The following is a 19,001-nucleotide window of genomic DNA, read 5'->3' on the forward strand; positions in this document are numbered from 1 at the left end:
GTGCAGAATGTAATGTACTAAAGAGGCGCCTGCAAAGATTTTCAAACGGAGAAAAATTTTCGCTAAACTCTCGTTAAGAACACCTTCTATCATACGCAGTCTATTATTTGGTTCTTGTTGATCATTATCAAAGAAAGCAGCAGTGTAAGTAACAACAAATAGCAGTCTCTTGCCATTGTTTTGCTAATGAGACGATTCCTTTTTTTTTTTTTTGCGTAAACGGCGGTAGCACTCACAAAAGCAAGCCATGCCGCGAGCGGCGTCAGGTCGTAAACACTCATTATCAGAATGCGACAAACAGTGCATGACACAGTACTGTAATGCATTTTCAGCTTAGAGTGAGGTTAACACCTATAATAAAGAGAACGGCACTTATCAGATCAAAGAAAAATAAGCAATCAATTCAAACCAGATGAAGCACGTGAAAAAGGAAGGGTACCCGTATAAATTTGGACGGAGCACCTGACGCATAGCAATAGCTACCTGGTAAAGCTTAACTGCTAAACTTACAACTCGAACCAAACTACTGTAGCTGTATCGTCATTCATTCGACTTAAATTGTGTCTCCCATTACAATGGACCAACTTTGTTTCGATTTGGAGGTGCGGACTAAAACTTTTCTCCCCCCTTGAATTTCGAGTCTCAAATTTCAGGTGCGGCTTAGATTCGGGAAAAACTTTTTTCCTTGATTTCGAGTCTCATTTTTCAGGTGCGGCTTGGATTCAGGTGCGGTTTAGATTCGAGTAAATACAGTACCCACAACATTCCTCATATTTAATAAACAGTTTGAGGTATTGGAATGAGATTTTGGCAAATGATAGCACACAAAGAGGAGAGGATTTTGCCATATAGTTATTATGCAGAACTTCATTATCTATCTTGTTAACTACATACCTTTCTGATGAAAGAATGTAATTTTTAAGGGCTATCGATAGCTGGTGAAACGAGAAATGCTATAGATTTTGGAACAACTTAAGTGAAGTAATTACATACTTATTTTGTACCAAGAATGTGCTCTTCCATAAGATGCTGACCTTATTTTTCCTCAGTTTCTCACTTAATAAATTTAATAAACCACTGTTTCAGAATTTTCTAGAAATGGCATCTGCACAACATATTAGTGAGGTGAGACTGTAAACTAAGCTGAGTTTTGTCAAAAGAAGCAAATTTTAACATGGCAACAAGAGAAATGTGCAGGTTTTACTCAAAATTCCCCAGTTGTGACTCTTCTCTGAACGTTACAAATGGTTAGCAAACCAGGCGAGAATAAATCGCTGCATTTTCAGCGGAATTCTTTTTAGGTAATAACCAAAGAAGAAGTGACAGGAAACTTCCTGGCAGATTAAAGCTGTGTGCCTGACCGAGACTCGAACTCGGGACCTTTGCCTTTCGCGGGCAAGTGCTCTACCATCTGAGCTACCGAAGCACGACTCACGCCCGGTACTCACAGCATTACTTCTGCCAGTATCTCGTCTCCTACCTTCCAAACTTTACAGAAGCTCTTCTGCGAACCTTGCAGAACTAGCACTCCCGAAAGAAAGGATATAGCGGAGACATGGCTTAGCCACAGCCTGGGGGATGTTTCCAGAATGAGATTTTCACTCTGCAGCGGAGTGTGTGCTGATATGAAACTTCCTGGCAGATTAAAACTGTGTGCCCGACCGAGACTCGAACTCAGGACCTTTGCCTTTCGCGGGCAAGTGCTCTACCTGGAAACATCCCCCAGGCTGCGGCTAAGCCATGTCTCTGCTATATCCTTTCTTTCAGGAGTGCTAGTTCTGCAAGGTTCGCAGAAGAGCTTCTGTAAAGTTTGGAAGGTAGGAGACGAGATACTGGCAGAAGTAAAGCTGTGAGTACTGGGTGGGAGTCGTGCTTCGGTAGCTCAGATGGTAGAGCACTTGCCCGTGAAAGGCAAAGGTCCAGAGTTCGAGTCTCGGTCGGGCACACAGTTTTAATCTGCCAGGAAGTTTCATATCAGCGCACACTCCGCTGCTGAGTGAAAATCTCATTCTGTAAGAAGTGACAGATCTTTTTGAATGGTCACCATGCAGATGTGGGCGCGGAGGGGTCCCGCTTAATATTTACCAAAAATGTAAGCGTAAGCTTCAGTGCTCGGCATTTCCCCTTAGCATTCTGAGTGACCCCCCACCACTGTCACTCTGCCCCCCACTTCCGCAGCTGACTGTGCATCTAACGGCCACGGCATTTTGTGCACAATATAGTAGCTGAAGGACACTCGTTGGACGGAGGGAAAGCTACAGGGGTGATTGAGTGTGGTCAAATTATATCAGGTAACATAGATGAATTTTGATATTTGGAAGGAATGAAAGAAGGGCCATTAAGGTTTAACCTCCTATAAACACTGAGGTCCTTAAAAAACAGTGCACAAGCTTGGAACGACTCAAGGGTGGGGAAGGAAATTTGCTGTGGCTATTTAAAGGAACCATTTGCCTGGAGTGATTTAGGGAAGTTATGGAAAACCTAAATCAGGATGGTTCGAGGCGGATTTGAAATGTTGTCCTCCTGAATGTGACTCTAGTGTTATAATCACTATGCCACCTTGCTCGGTTTGCTATTTGGGCGATGGGAGAAGTGAAGTGTAGACTGGTAACAGCAAGAATAACTATACTGAAAAAAGAGAACACTGTTAACACCTAATATCAATTTATATGTTAGAAAATCTTTTCTGAAAGTAACTATCCAAAGTGTTATTCCATACAGAAGTGAAACAGGGAGAATAAACAGTAGCCTGCAGGCTAGAAGAGAGTAGAAGCTTCTGAAATGTGGTGCAAGAGAACAATGTTAAAAATTTTATGTGCAGATCAAGTAATTAATGACATAGCAAAGGCTCAAATCAGGCAAGAAAGAACTTTACAGTACAATTTGGCTACAGGAAGGGGCAGGCTGATATGACATGTTCTGTTGCATCTGGAATACTAAGATTAGTATTGGAATTGTATGTGTATGAGGGGGCGGGGGGAGGGGTCTTGTAAGGCTTTACCTCGTTTCACTACAGTAAACTTATTCAAGTGGATGTAAGCTGCAATAGTTATGTGAGAGGATATGAGTTGATCAATACAGACCAGCAAGGGGAGCTGCATGAAACTAATCTTCAGACTGAAGACCACAAAACCACTGACTTGATTCTTTGCACCAACAATGTTCACCCCTTTTCATAGGACCTATAGAAGTCAATCAATAACAGAATGAGTGTACCAGAGAAAGGATACAAGCAGGAACTACATCAGGGTATAGATACGGACTAGTAGGAAAAAAATCTCGCACTTCCTGGCCAAAAATATGCTTTTTCCCAGGTGAAAATATACTATACCTGTGGTGAAATTACAACATACTTTCCCTCAGAGCTGTAAAACTTATCAATCCTTTGAATGGTGAAGGTTTTATACACCGGCAAAGAACTTCATGACACTTTAGGGAAAAAAAACACCGACACACACAACACATTTGGAAAGATCTTTGACATGCATCAACATTTACACTGTATATTTTCGCATTGTGGAAGTATAAACTGGAATTATGCCAACTACAGCAACAGGAATTTCACCCAGTATAACCTGGTAGTTTCTGATGCACTGAAATCGAGATTATGAATTATAATCACTTTTGTCATACAATCACAGTTCCTGTCATTGATCTTTCCAGCCAATGACGTAAGATCTTCAGAGCATAGGAGAAGCAATGTAGTCAGCCAATCGCAACATCACAAATAGAAATAGTTAAAGGTTTAAATTAATATACATACAGCATAGTTACAAGAAAAGCTTGCGCATAGAATATCCCCCCCCCCCCTTTCTCGAAGAGTGTGGTTAGGCAGGGTCCTAGGAGCACACCTTAAATTACAGCAGCTGAATATCTCTCACAAGCACAATTATAAATTTCACTGCTGTGCACCAAACATTTCGTGAGCTACCTGGCTGAATGCATGTTCTGTTGAGCACTTCGACTTTTCCAAAGAAAAGCCAATTACAAATTAAATAGCTCAAGAACTTAGTTTGCATTTTTTTTAAATGATATATATAATTTTTGCCTTCGTTATTGCATAATTTGTAATCTATGAAAAAACTGAAATAAATACGAACAACTAACTTTGAAATTTGGTCCTCTTTAGCATGTGTTATTCTTTAACATACATCAAACACAAATGTGCCTGTGAAATTTTAACCAATAGCATAAATGGCTGGTGTTCTGGGTCCAAAATTTTTCTAAATGGCTGGTCCTCAATGTTAAGTTCTGAATGAGAGTCTAACACTCTGTGATTTAAGGAATTCATCACACACTCTCACACATAAAATGGCTGTAACCAATATTACGGTTATTTAAGAACTTTAATTACAAGAAGAACAAAGTTATAATATGTTGTACCCTTATATTACTCATTTTCAAACATGGATCCGATGTGTGAATCACAGTAATTGTTGGTTGGGGAATACAATATAACCACAAACTGTTATAATGGAAAGACATAGTTGACAAATCAGAGAATACATTGCTTCGGACATAAGAACAAAATATCAAGTGACTAGGAGGACAATGAAAGAAAAAATGCATTTTATTAGAAGGAAACGACATTGAAGAGCATCATTTAGCTGATGTTGCCATGAAGGGATGGAGGAGACAACAAGACACAGGTGTGTCAAAGGAAAAGTTTTCGGGAGACCAGTGTCCATTATGGTCAACAATGTTCATTTAGACAACAGTGATGATGATGATGATGATGATGATGATGACAATGAAGAATATCAACAACAAGACTATAATGAATGCTGTACATTTCTTATTGTAGTTGAAGTCTTCACTCTGAAGGATGGTTTGATGCACGTGTCTCAGTACGTCTTTGCTACGCTGGTCTCTTCAGTTTTGTATTACTCCTGCAAACTATATCAATTTCAAGATGCTTACTGTAGCCATGCTTTGATCTTCTTCTAAAGTTTTTATTTCCCCTACACTACACCCTTTCATTCCCAAATTAAATCTTCCTTTATGCCTTAGGATGTGCCCTGTCAATCTACACCTTGCGTTGGTCCAGTTATGTCACAGATAAATTTTCTTCCCAATTTGATTCGCTGGTTACTACTCCCTAATCTTCAGCACTGTTCTGAGATACCAGATTTCAAAAGCTTAAATCATCTTTTTCTCTATACCGTAGATTGTCCATGTTCCACTTTCATTTAAGGCTACACTCTAATATTCAGTTTTATATGTTACACACATCTCTTTCTTGGAGCCCCCCCCCCCCCTTTTTTTTGCCAATCTGCATATTATAGCTTGTTTACTTTGGCCATCATCGGTTATTTCATTGCCTAAATAGGAAACCTATTATTTTCAGATTCTCATTCACTTATACAATTTCCTCTACATCACTAGATTTAATTTGAGCATGTTCTATTACTCTCTATTTACTTTTCCTCGTCCTTTGTCGTTCTCTGTTCTTAATTTCAAATTTCCATTTCTTTTTCAAATTTCTCTTTGATTTCGTTTACTGTTTAGTATCTGTACAGACTGAAAAATATGGCCGATATCTTACAACCTTTTCTTCCTCCCTTCTCTTTATTGCTTCCATTCCATGTCCTTCGATTCATAACTACAGTTTCGTTCCTTTATAAGTATTTTAGAACATTTAACTTCCTGTTATTTTATCCCTGATAACTTCAGGGTGTATTCAGTCACTGCTGCTGAAAGTTTTTTCATACAAAAAATGGTATAAATGGGTGTTTGCCCTTTCTCTACCTATTTCCTAAGATACTTCCTAGGATCAGCATTTCTACATCTACATCTACATTTATACTCCGCAAGCCACCCAATGGTGTGTGGCGGAGGGCACTTTACGTGCCACTGTCATTACCTCCCTTTCCTCTTCCAGTCGCGTATGGTTCGCGGGAAGAATGACTGCCGGAAAGCCTCCGTGCACACTCGAATCTCTCTTAATTTTGCATTCGTGATCTCCTCGGGAGGTATAAGTAGGGGGAAGCAATATATTCGATACCTCAGAAACGCACCCTCTCAAAACCTGGACAGCAAGCTACACCGTGATGCAGAGCGCCTCTCTTGCAGAGTCTGCCACTCGAGTTTGCTAAACATCTCCGTAACGCTATCACGCTTACCAAATAACCCTGTGACGAAACGCGGCCCTCTTCTTTGGATCTTCTCCATCTCCTCTGTCATCCTGACCTGGTACGGATCCCACACTGACGAGCAATACTCAAGTATAGGTCGAATGACTGTTTTGTAAGCCACCTACTTTGTTGATGGATTACATTTTCTAAGGACTCTCCCAATGAATCTCAACCTTGCACCCACCTTACCAACAATTAATTTTATATGATCATTCCACTTCAAATCGTTCCGCAAGCCCACTCCCAGATATTTTACAGAAGTAACTGCTACCAGTGTTTGTTCTGCTATCATATAATCATACAATAAAGGATCCTTCTTTCTATGTATTCGCAATACATTACATTTGTCTATGTTCAGGGTCAGTTGCCACTCCCTGCACCAAGTGCCTATCCGCTGCAGATCTTCCTGCATTTCGCTGCAATTTTCTAATGCTGCAACTTATCTGTAAACTACAGCATCATCCGCGAAAAGCCGCATGGAACTTCCGACACTATCTACTAGGTCATTTACATGTATTGTGAAAAGCAATGGTCCCGTAACACTCCCCTGTGGCACACCAGAGATTACTTTAACGTCTGTAGACGTCTCTCCATTGAGAACAACATACTGTGTTCTGTTTGCTAAAAACTCTTCAATCCAGCCACACAGCTGGTCTGATATTCGGTAAGCTCTTACTTTGTTTATCAGGCAACAGTGTGGAACTGTATCGAATGCCTTCCGAAGTCAAGGAAAATGGCATCTACCTGGGAGCCTGTATCTAATATTTTCTGGGTCTCGTGAACAAATAAAGCGAGTTGGGTCTCACACGATCGCTGTTTCCGGAATCCATGTTGATTCCTACAGAGTAGATTCTGGGTTTCCAGAAATGACATGATACGCGAGCAAAAAACATGTTCTAAAATTCTACAACAGATCGATGTCAGAGATATAGGTCTATAGAATGAGATTTTTCACTCTGCAGCGGAGTGTGCGCTGATATGAAACTTCCTGGCAGATTAAAACTGTGTGCCCGACCGAGACTCGAACTCAGGACCTTTGCCTTTTGCGGGCAAGTGCTCTACCATCTGAGCTACCAAAGCACGACTCGCGCCAGGTCCTCACAGCTTTCCTTCTGCCAGTATCTCATCTCCTACCTTCCAAACTTTACAGAAGCTCTCCTGCGAACCTTGCAGAACTAGCACTCCTGAAAGAAAGGATATTGCGGAGACATGGCTTAGCCACAGCCTGGGGGATGTTTCCAGAATGAGGTTCTCATTCTGCTTTCTTTCAGGAGTGCTAGTTCTGCAAGGTTCACAGGAGAGCTTCTGTAAAGTTTGGAAGGTAGGAGACGAGATACTGGCAGAAGTAAAGCTGTGAGGACCGGGCGTGAGTCATGCTTCGGTAGCTAAGATGGTAGAGCACTTGCCCGCGAAAGGCAAAGGTCCCGAGTTCGAGTCTCGGTCGGGACACAGTTTTAATCTGCCAGGAAGTTTCATATAGGTCTATAGTTTTGCGCATCTGCTCAACAACCCTTCTTGAAGACTGTGCTCTTTTTCCAATCATTTGGAACCTTCGGTTCCTCTAGAGACTTGCGGTACACAGCTGTTAGAAGGGGGGCCAAGTTCTTTCATGTACTCTGTGTAGAATCGAATTGGTATCCCATCAGGTTCAGTGGACTTTCCTCTGTTGAGTGATTTCAGTTGCTTTTCTACTCCTTGGACACTTATTTCCATGTCAGCTATTGTTTCGTTTGTGCGAGAATTTAGAGAAGGAACTGCAGTGCGGTCGTCCTCTGTGAAACAGCTTTGGAAAAAAGGTGTTTAGTATTTCAGCTTTACGCGTCATCCTCTGTTTCAATGCCATCATCATCCCAGAGTGTTTGGATATGCTGTTTCGAGCCACTTACTGATTTAACGTAAGAGCAGAACTTCCTCACAGGTTTCCACACTTCTCCAGAACTAAATCAATCTACCCCAGCCCCAAGGTGGTTTTCTTTCAGTCAACTCTTCCTTCTGTAGACAATACATTTTTTTCTAATGTAACTACTAAAATCTATGAATTGTAAAGAAATATTTGTTTATAACAATGATATTTCAAAATTACTGTAATACAAAGTTGGAAACCGCATACTGTGACACTTAAGCAACAGACTTCTGCATAAATACTGTGACACATAATAAAAACAAATATACTTCTCAAACTTGCATGAAATATGTGCAAAAATTAGGCTTTTCATCATTCTGATCATTCTGTTGGTCCACCAATTATTATTCCTCACGTACATAAATTATTTCAGCAATTCCATAGTGTGTCCCACTTGCAAAACACATTTGCAGTTGTTTTCTCCACTATGAATTAACTTTCCTATACACCTTTCAATCTGCTATTGTCCTAGTTAGGAATTTTTAAATCTCTCTTAACCATTAATTCATTTTTTTGTGTTACCTGTTTCTTTTCTAAACATTCATTATGTACACATTTATCTTCACTTTATTTCCCACCTTCTTTCTTCAGTGGCTGGTATTAGCTTGTAGCTGAATATCAATAATCCACAACTGAATACCAGCTTTACAATGGACTCTTGTTTGTGAGTACTCACTTTAATTATGCACACTTCGCTTCCGTTAGGCCTCAAATTTTTTTCTAACACATTCCCTGTGGTGAAACGGGTCACTAGACATGTAGAATGATGCAGAATTCAGCAGCTTCCTAAATGGTGAGCTTTCACAGATGGCATTCTGATGATTAGCCAAAGAAGGGGAGCTGAAAAGCACATCAAAAAATGTCATGCCTAAGGTGGAAAAGTATGTCTACAAATTTGTAAGACAGAATGTGTGTGGATACAAAGTTCACAACAAGAGAAACACGAGAAGACCACACTGTCAGCTAATTAATTCAAATTCAAATCAGCAAAGAATGAACCAGACTTCAATTTTGAGAAAATAAAGGTCTAAAGTGCAGGTGTTTGAAAGGAGAAAGATGATAAAGAGTCCATGACATTGTCAATAAGAGACTCCTCAGCATCCTTGAAGATTCTATGCTTCATACTGGAATCCGTGGAATATGAATGAATGAAACAAATATAACAAAGCCACAGGTGTGCACGGTATGTAGGATTTTAAGTCTTTGTAGACAATTGGCCCTTATTCTGAAATGTTTGTTGTACTTCATAAATTGTTGAAAATTAAAGCTATCTTAGTTCTTCCATCAGAAATGAACTGCTTTGGTCATCACACTTACCTCTTGAACATATCAGGACCAAGAACAGCCATATAAGGTGGAGCATCCCCTTTATTCAAAAGCCACAGTAGGTCATCATCATCATCAATTAAGTGTATAGCACCAACACTGCCTGAGCGGGAAGCTGGAAAACAAACATAACTTAAAATGAAATCAGTTAGTAGATTCCACACATCAACATCTATAACAGGGTGTAGTCTTTAATTTAACTAATGCAATCTGACTGTGTTGAACACTATATATTACTGCAGAAGTCAGACCATTACAGAATAAAAGAAACCCACAACTGGTTCCTCATATACTTTAAGAACACACAGTAAAAGATTATTCTCACAGTAATGAGAATGGATATGAGGTGGCATCAAAATTTATACCTCAAAATCATTACTTTTACAAATTCAGATCTGTTACTGAGCAAAGTAGTTGGCTATTTCACCGAAAGCAAAGAGCCCATAATCAGTACTTTTGTTGTTGTTGTGGTCTTCAGTCCTGAGACTGGTTTGATGCAGCTCTCCATGCTACTCTATCCCGTGCAAGCTTCTTCATCTCCCAGTACCTACTGCAGCCAACATCCATCTGAATCTGCTTAGTGCATTCATCTCTTGGTCTCCCTCTACAATTTTTACCCTCCACGCTGCCCTCCAATACTAAATTGGTGATCCCTCGATGTCTCAGAACATGTCCTACAAACCGATCCCTTCTTCTAGTCAAGTTGTGCCACAAGCTGCTCCTCTCCCCAATTCTATTCAATACCTCCTCATTAGTTATGTGATCTACCCATCTAATCTTTAGCATTCTTCTGTAGCACCACATTTCGAAAGCTTCTATTCTCTTCTTGTCTGAACCATTTATCATCCATGTTTCACTTCCATACATGGCTACACTCCATACAAATACTTTCAGAAACAACTTCCTGACATTTAAATCTATACTCTTTCCTTGCCATTGCCAGTCTACATTTTATATCTTCTCTACTTCGACCATCATCAGTTATTTTGCTCCACAAATAGCAAAACTCCTTTACTACTTTAAGTGTCTCATTTCCTAATCTAATTCCCTCAGCATCACCTGATTTAATTGGACTACATTCCATTATCCTCGTTTCGCTTTTGTTGATGTTCATCTTATACCCTCCTTTCAAGACACTGTCCATTCAATTCAACTGCTCTTCCAAGTCCTTTGCTGTTTCTGACAGAATTACAATGTCATCGGCGAACCTCAAAGTTTTTATTTCTTTTCCATGGATTTTAATACCTACTCCGAACTTTTCTTTTGTTTCCTTTATTGCTTGCTCAATATCCAGATTGAATAACACTGGGGAGAGGCTACAGCCCTGTCTCACCCCCTTCCCAACCGCTGCTTCCCTTTCATGCCCCTCGACTCTTATGACTGCCGTCTGGTTTCTGTATAAATTGTAAATAGCCTTTCCCTCCCTGTATTTTACCCCTGCCACCTTTAGAATTTGAAAGAGAGTATTCCAGTCAACTGTCAAAAGCTTTCTCTAAGTCTACAAATGCTAGGAACATAGGTTTGCCTTTCCTTAATCTTTCTTCTAAGGTGAATCGTAAGGTCAGTATTGCCTCATGTGTTCCAATATTTCTGCAGAATCCAAACTTATCTTCCCCGAGGTACATTTCTACCAGTTTTTCCATTCATCTGTAAAGAATTCGTGTTAGTATTTTGCAGCTGTGACTTATTAAACTGATAGTTCAGTAATTTTCACATCTGTCAACACCTGATTTCTTTGGGATTGGAATTATTATATTCTTCTTGAAGTCTGACGGTATTTTGCCAGTTTCATACATTTGCTGACCAGATGGTAGAATTTTGTCAGGACTGGCTCTCCCAAGGCTGTCAGTAGTTCTAATGGAATGTTGTCTACTCCGGGGGCCTTGTTTTGACTCAGGTCTTTCAGTGCTCTGTCAAACTCTTCACGCAGTATCATATCTCCCATTTCATCTTCATCTACATCCTCTTCCATTTCCATAATACTGTCCTCAAGTACATTGCCCTTGTATAGACCCTCTATATACTCCTTCCACCTTTCTGCTTTCCCTTCTATGCTTAGAACTGGGTTTCCATCTGAGCTCTTGATATTCATACAAGTGGTTCTCTTTTCTCCAAAGGTCTCTTTAATTTTCCTTAGGCAGTGTCTATCTTACCCCTAGTGAGATAAGCCTCTACATCCTTACATTTGTCCTCTAGCCATCCCTGCTTAGCCATTTTGCACTTCCTGTCGAACTCATTTTTGAGACGTTTGTATTCCTTTTTGCCTGCTTCATTTACTGCATTTTTATATTTTCTCCTTTCATCAACTAAATTCAGTATTTCTTCTGTTACCCAAGGATTTCTACTAGCCCTCATCTTTTTACCTACTTGATCCTCTGCTGCCTTCACTACTTCATCCCTCAAAGCTACCAATTCTTCTTCTACTGTATTTCTTTCCCCCATTACTTTCAATTTTTCCCTTATACTCTCCCAGAAACTCTGTACAACCTTTGGTTTAGTCAGTTTATCCAGGTCCCATCTCCTTAAATTCCCACCTTTTTGCAGTTTCTTCAGTTTTAATCTACAGTTCATAACCAATAGATTGTGGTCAGAGTCCAAATCTGCCCCCGGAAATGTCTTACAATTTAAAACCTGGTTCCTAAATCTCTGTCTTACCACTATATAATCTATCTGATACCTTTTAGTATCTCCGCGATTCTTCCAGGTATACTACTTTCTTTTATGATTCTTGAACCAAGTGTTGGCTATGATTAAGTCATGCTCTGTGCAAAATTCTACCAGGTGGCTGCCTCTTTCATTTCTTCCCCCCCAATCCATATTCACCTACTATGTTTCCTTCTCTCCCTTTTCCCACTATCGAATTCCCGTCACCCATGACTATTACATTATCGTCTCCCTTCACTATCTGAATAATTTCTTGTATCTCCTCACACATTTCTTCAATTTCTTCGTCATCTGCAGAGCTAGTTGGCATATAAACTTGTACTACTGAAGTAGGCGTGGGCTTCGTGTCTATCTTGGCCACAATAATGCGTTCACTATGCTGTTTGTAGTAGCTTACCCGCACTCCTATTTTCCTATTGATTATTAAACCTACTCCTGCATTAACCCTATTTGATTTTGTATTTATAACCATGTATTCACCTGACCAAAAGTCTTGTTCCTCCTGCCACTGACCTTCACTAATTCCCACTATATCTAACTTTAACCTATCCATTTCCCTTTTTAAATTTTCTAACCTACCTGCCAGATTAAGGGATCTGACATTCCACACTCCGATCCGTAGAACACCAGTTTTCTTTCTCCTGATAACGACGTCCTCTTGAGTAGTCCCCGCCCGGAGATCCGAATGGGGGACTATTTTACCCAAGAGGACTCCATCATCATTTAATCATACAGTAAAGCTGCATGCCCTCGGGAAAAATTACGGCCATAGTTTCCCCTTGCTGTCAGCCGTTCGCAGTACCAGAACAGCAAGGCCGTTTCGGTTAGTGTTACAAGGCCAGATCAGTCAATCATCCAGACTGTTGCCCCTGCAACTACTGACAAGGCTGCTGCCCCTCTTCAGGAACCACATGTTTGTCTGGCCTCTCAACAGATACCCCTCCGTTGTGGTTGCACCTACGATACGGCCATCTGTATCGCTGAGGCACGCAAGCCTCCCCACCAACAGCAAGGTCCATGTTCATGGGGGGGTACTTTCATTAATACACCAAAATCACTACTTATCTGTGTTGATGACACTACGATCAACTCTGTTACTCCCAGACCTCACAATAGATAGTATCACTGTGCTTAGCATGGAATATGTTTCATTGTTTTGTTTCATATAATCATAACTACAACTGGCATACCGTAAGTCATTTAAGAGGGAAACATTCCACGTGGGAAAAATATATCTAAAAACAAAGAAGATGTGACTTACCAAACAAAAGCGCTGGCAGGTTGATAGACACACAAACAAACACAAACATACACACAAAATTCTAGCTTTCGCAACCAACGGCTGCTTCATCAGGAAAGAGGGAAAGAGAGGGAAAGACGAAAGGATGTGGGTTTTAAGGGCGAGGGTAAGAAGTTATTCCAATCCCGGGAGCGGAAAGACTTACCTTAGGGGGAAAAAAGGACAAGTATACACTCGCATACACACACATATCCATCTGCACATACACAGACACAAGCAGACATTTGTAAAGGCAAAGAGTTTGGGCAGAGATGTCAGCCGAGGCGGAAGTACATAGGCAAAGATGTTGTTGAATGACAGGTGAGGTATGAGAGGCGGCAACTTGAAATTAGCGGAGGTTGAGGCCTGGCGGGTAACGAGAAGAGAGGATATACTGAAGGGCAAGTTCCCATCTCCGGAGTTCTGACAGGTTGGTGTTAGTGGGAAGTATCCAGATAACCCGGACGGTGTAACATTGTGCCAAGATGTGCTGGCCGTGCACCAAGGCATGTTTAGCCACGGGGTGATCCTCATTACCAACAAACACTGTCTGCCTGTGTCCATTCATGCGAATGGACAGTTTGTTGCTGGTCATTCCATCATAGAAAGCTTCACAGTGTAGGCACGTCAGTTGGTAAATCACGTGGGTGTTTTCACACGTGGCTCTGCCTTTGATCGTGTACACCTTCCGGGTTACAGGACTGGAGTAGGTGGTGGTGGTGGTGGTGGTGGGAGGGTGCATGGGACAGGTTTTACACCGGCGGCGGTTACAAGGGTAGGAGCCAGAGGGTAGGGAAGGTAGTTTGGGGATTTCATAGGGATGAACTAAGAGGTTACGAAGGTTAGGTGGACGGCGGAAAGACACTCTTGGTGGAGTGGGGAGGATTTCATGAAGGTCTTTCCTGATGAAGCAGCCGTTGGTTGCGAAAGCTAGAATTTTATGTGTATGTTTGTGTTTGTTTGTGTGTCTATCAACCTGCCAGCACTTTTGTTTGGTAAGTCATATCTTCTTTGTTTTTATATATAAAAACAAAGGTGAGGTGACTTACCGAACAAAAGCGCTGGCAGGTCGATAGACACACAAACAAACACAAACACTTCTTTGTTTTTAGATATATATGGTAAAACAAAAGGTGTACCTGCGATAAGTGAAGCTGGAAATAAAAGCATAACATAGGCCTATTTGAAACTGGCAACTCAGATATAAAATCAAAGTGGCCGCATGTAAAATTTTTTAATGAAGAAGAAAAAAAGAAAAGAAAAAAAAAATCAGCAAAACATGACAGGATTGCTAATAGAGAATGGACATCCCAACATAAATGACAGCACATATACAGCAAGTATTTCCACAATTGCTGTTTTAATTTGTGAAAGGGAATTGATTCAGGTATCCTGGGAGTAAATCATGAGTGGCAAGAATATCATATAATATGTAAGTGTATGTGTGTACGTACGTATATGTATGTATGTATGTATGTATGTATGTATGTACAACCTCTGCTCCCAAACCACTGTGTCAATTTCAAATGAACTTGGTACACACATCATTTACTGTATGGAAAGAAGTGCCGTGGGGTTAAGAACCACCTACATCCCATAGGTGTCGTTTACAGACATAAATTTCACCCACAGAAAATGACACATACAAGTAAGTGTTGAACTATGTCTGGGGACTGAAAATAAATAATGTTTTGCATAAGAGTGGCTAAAAAAATTAAATTGGGACACCAGAAAAAGTTCAAGAGAGCTTCCAATCTGAGCAAGAAGAGAAACACCAGTCAAACTGGATTTCTCGCAGGACCGGGATGTTTGCAGGTAATAATGGAATGTACTGCATGTGCTATACAGAGGACAGCCACAGCTGTGCAGATACTAGAGGGAGCAGGAGATTGATACTGTGAAGGGAGGAAAGGAGTTGGAGAGAAAGAGAGAGAATGGAGGAGATGGACAGAGTGGAGAGGAGGATATGGAAAAGGACAGAGGGGATTGATAGAGAGGTGGCAGAGGAGGTAAATAGAGTCGGAGGCAGAGATGGCTAATATAAGATTGGAAGAAATAAATAACTGGACAATGCTGGCTTTCTCAACCAATGTATAAATGTGGCAGAATGTTGACGGGATCCGGCTGCATACCCGAAAATTATTAGAAGAATGTATAAATAATTTAGAGATACTTCTAGTCCTGTTGAAGTCACTAGTTGACAAGTTGTTAAATAATAAAAGTTCATGTGAGGTTGACACTACAGAGACTGTTGTTCTGTGATATATGGTGGTGTCTTTGAAATACGTAGTGGATACAGAATTCAAGGGTGTCTCCTACAAAGACATATGACAGTATTGGCATCTGCCAGTTGCTATCACAGATAATGTCCTTAACATCAGTCAAATATGAACTTGGCACTCTCTCTCTCTCTCTCTCTCTCACACACACACACACACACACACACACACACACACACACACACACACACACACACGCCACTTCTCTGGCTCTAAAAAAATCATCAACCATAAGACAGTTTTCTGCTTTGCCAATGGTAAATGACTCAGAAAACTATGGAGTCTGCTGCCACACATAAAGGTGCTCTCACAGGAATGTCAACAAAATCAAAGACTGATTGTCTGAGAGATTTCAGAAGAATTAATATTCCAGTTAGATCATATCATGAAATCCTGCCATAGCATCTTGGAATGCATTGTGTTGTCACCAAGTTTGTCCCATGACTCACGAGTTAAGACCAGAAAAACATTCACCTCACAGTCTATGAAGAGCTTTCCGCACAAATGAAAATGAGACGTTCCGTAAGATAATCATAACTGGTGATGAGATATGGGCCAATGGTTGACACTAAGGTTATGACTACTGCACAAAAAACGAAATCACTGTGCTGCCTCATCCTCCGTACTATCCAGACCTGGACACTGTGAACTTTATTTTATTTCGAAAGTTGCAAGCCCCATTGAAAGGATGATGATTTGCAACAATAGACGAGATAAAAGAAAATTCGTAGACGGCAGTTTGCGCAATCCGGCAAGAGGTGTACCAGGACCGCTTCCGATATTGGAAACAATGTTGGGAGCAGCATACCAATTGTGGAGGAGAGTGTCTCAAAGAAGACCATGCACAATAAGTAGGAGGTAAGCAAAGAAAAATTTTTTGAACTAAGTTTCCGAATTTTTTGAACAGGCCTCATATGCTTCGCACATAGATCTTATCACAGATGCACAAATCTACACTAACCTTTGCTTATTGTCATTTGCACATTCTTTATTGAAGTTGGAGCACTACTGTCTATGATTTCTCAGAATTTTCCTGATGTCCTTGTTAAACCATGGTTGGCCTCTGTCCTTAATCCTCTTACTAGGCAGGTAATTCTCCAGATCACAATTCACAATCTGCTTAAACTTTGGTCCCTTTAGGTCCATCTTACTGGAACTAAGTGAAGTCAGTTCACTCTCTTAGTGAGATACCAACAACTGGTTATCTGCTCTTTCTAGCAAAAACACTTTCCTCGCCTCCTTAACCGATTTATCAACTTTCGTAACTACAGTTGCTATAATGACATCATGATTGCTAATCCCTGTTTATATACTGATGTTGTTGATAAGGTCCAGGCTATTTGTAGCTATAAGGTCTAAGATATTTTCATTGCTTGTGGGCTGCCGAACTACCTTCTCCAGAGTTTTCAGAAAATGTGTTCAAAAGTGCTTCACATGATTATCTGTCTGGACTTCCTGTAATGTATCCATAAATGTCCCACTCTATGCTCAGTAGGTTAAAGTTGCCTCCAACTAGTATTGCGTGACCTGGATATTTGTGTGTTACAAAACATAGACTTTCTTTGAATGACTCTTAGAACTGCTACAACAGAATAGGGTGGCCAGTAAAAACATCCAACAATTAATTTGGATTCGCCTAGACCTGTTATACGCAACCAGATAACTTCGCTGTCACACTAAGCTTTGACCTCAATAGAGACAATGTTTTTGTCAGCTGCCAGGAACACTCTTGCTCCTATGGCCTCTAATCTGTCTTTCTGATAAACATTCTGTCAGTTGCTAAATATCTCAGAGGCCTCCACTTCAGGACAATACCAAGTCAGAATAAGGTTTTAGCTCTTTGGTCAAGATGCCATCATAGCCAGGAGAGTTACTGCTTTTTCGTGATTCCTCTAACAGTAGTCAGCAGTGTAGTCTGGTGGTGTTGTAAGCAAATGCCCGTCTTTGTAAATCTAATGGATCCACTTTAGATAAATTATTTTTTGGCCCCTGTGTTTTCAGCTTCTGTATTGAAGAATTCATTGAATTTAGTGGCCACTGATGTGATATTAATGTCATCCTTCTCTGTGCCACTATCATGATAAGAGTTGTATGTTGTTTGAGTTACTGAGTTTATTTGTTTCTTGTTTGGTAATGCTCCAAATTGTCACTGCTTTGTTTAACAGAATTTCTGAATTTTTGTGAAATTTCTATCTTTGATAACACACTGAAAACTTTCACAGTACTACCTGAAGTGAATTTTTAAGTCTTGAAGAGGTGGTCCTCTGCATTAAATAAAGCTCTCTCTTCCAAGCATGACAAAAATTGATCCCAGATGTTAGCCAAACTTTTTCTAAGCTTTCACTGTAATTACCCCAATGTGTTGTAAAGTAAACCTACATTCATAATGTTGTAAGAATATTTATGGGAAAGAAATTTCACATCTACTGTGTGTCCTTTCTTAATTAAACTCAATTTGTGGAGATGCTTTGTTGTTGCCATTTGACCATCATGACCAGATGAAGCATTATGGGACTCACATCTGTTTCATAAAAAAAGGTTAGTTTAGAAATATACTGTTAATCACTGTTGTACTGTGTCATCGTATTCTTGCTGGGAACACCACTGTGGAGATCACATTAAAGTTGGACATCAGTAACTCAAGGTGTCCTTTATCAGAACTATCCAAAATAAAATTTATATGGAAATCTCCACATACAAATCCTTCCTAGTTATTTCTACTAAGTCTTATTGATACCCCTTTCTAGCTGCTTAATGGAGGTTAAAGCATATCCTGTTAGTGCCTATACAGACTGTGAGAATTGATATATTGTATGTTTCCAGTCTAAGTACAGCACTCAATGAGCTGTTCACTGAAGTCTACGGTCTGGCATTGATTCCTCTTTTTGTGTATACAGCCACTCAGCATCCCCATACCTACATGAATGTGATACCAGTTTGTATCCATCCAGGTGCATCCATTCAATTTATATGACTTCCACATACTAGTGATTTACAATGTCAATTGGTCTATATCTGTGAGGTAGTGTGACTTATAACACACATATTATGCAGCAGAAATAATGCATATAGCTTGAACAACTATAAGGCTGCTGTTGGAGAACAGTGTGATATCGAAAGGCTTATGTATTTTGGGGAAGTCCTTATAATTGCTAAGAAATCACTTACTGACAAGAAAAAAGCAAGGATAATACCTGAAAATAGTCACAAAATTCAGAAACATGAACCATTATAATGGTTACAACCTCCGGTTTGCCAGCAACAGCTAGCTGTGGCCAACAGTGCTCTTATTGCAGATGGATAATGAGTGTTTAAATAGAGGATGCACTGACATATCCCACCCTACATCTGGAAGTGTGAGAGCATCTTTATGTGTGGCAGCAGAATCCATAGTTTTCTGAGTCATTTACCATTGG

The 19,001-nt window shown here is 40.3% G+C and overlaps 1 protein-coding gene across 1 annotated transcript in view; it reads right to left on the reverse strand.

The window, feature by feature from the left end:
- Nucleotides 1-19,001, reverse strand: part of LOC124544863 (nicastrin) — a 130,043-nt gene that overhangs the window by 95,939 nt on the left and 15,103 nt on the right. The window contains exon 3 of the mRNA XM_047123574.1: nucleotides 9,355-9,478. Within this exon, the coding sequence (XP_046979530.1) occupies nucleotides 9,355-9,478 (124 nt within the window). The remainder of the gene's footprint in view (nucleotides 1-9,354; nucleotides 9,479-19,001) is intronic.

The sequence above is a fragment of the Schistocerca americana genome, chromosome 8 (genome assembly GCF_021461395.2).
Source record: "Schistocerca americana isolate TAMUIC-IGC-003095 chromosome 8, iqSchAmer2.1, whole genome shotgun sequence".
Taxonomy (NCBI): domain Eukaryota; kingdom Metazoa; phylum Arthropoda; class Insecta; order Orthoptera; family Acrididae; genus Schistocerca; species Schistocerca americana.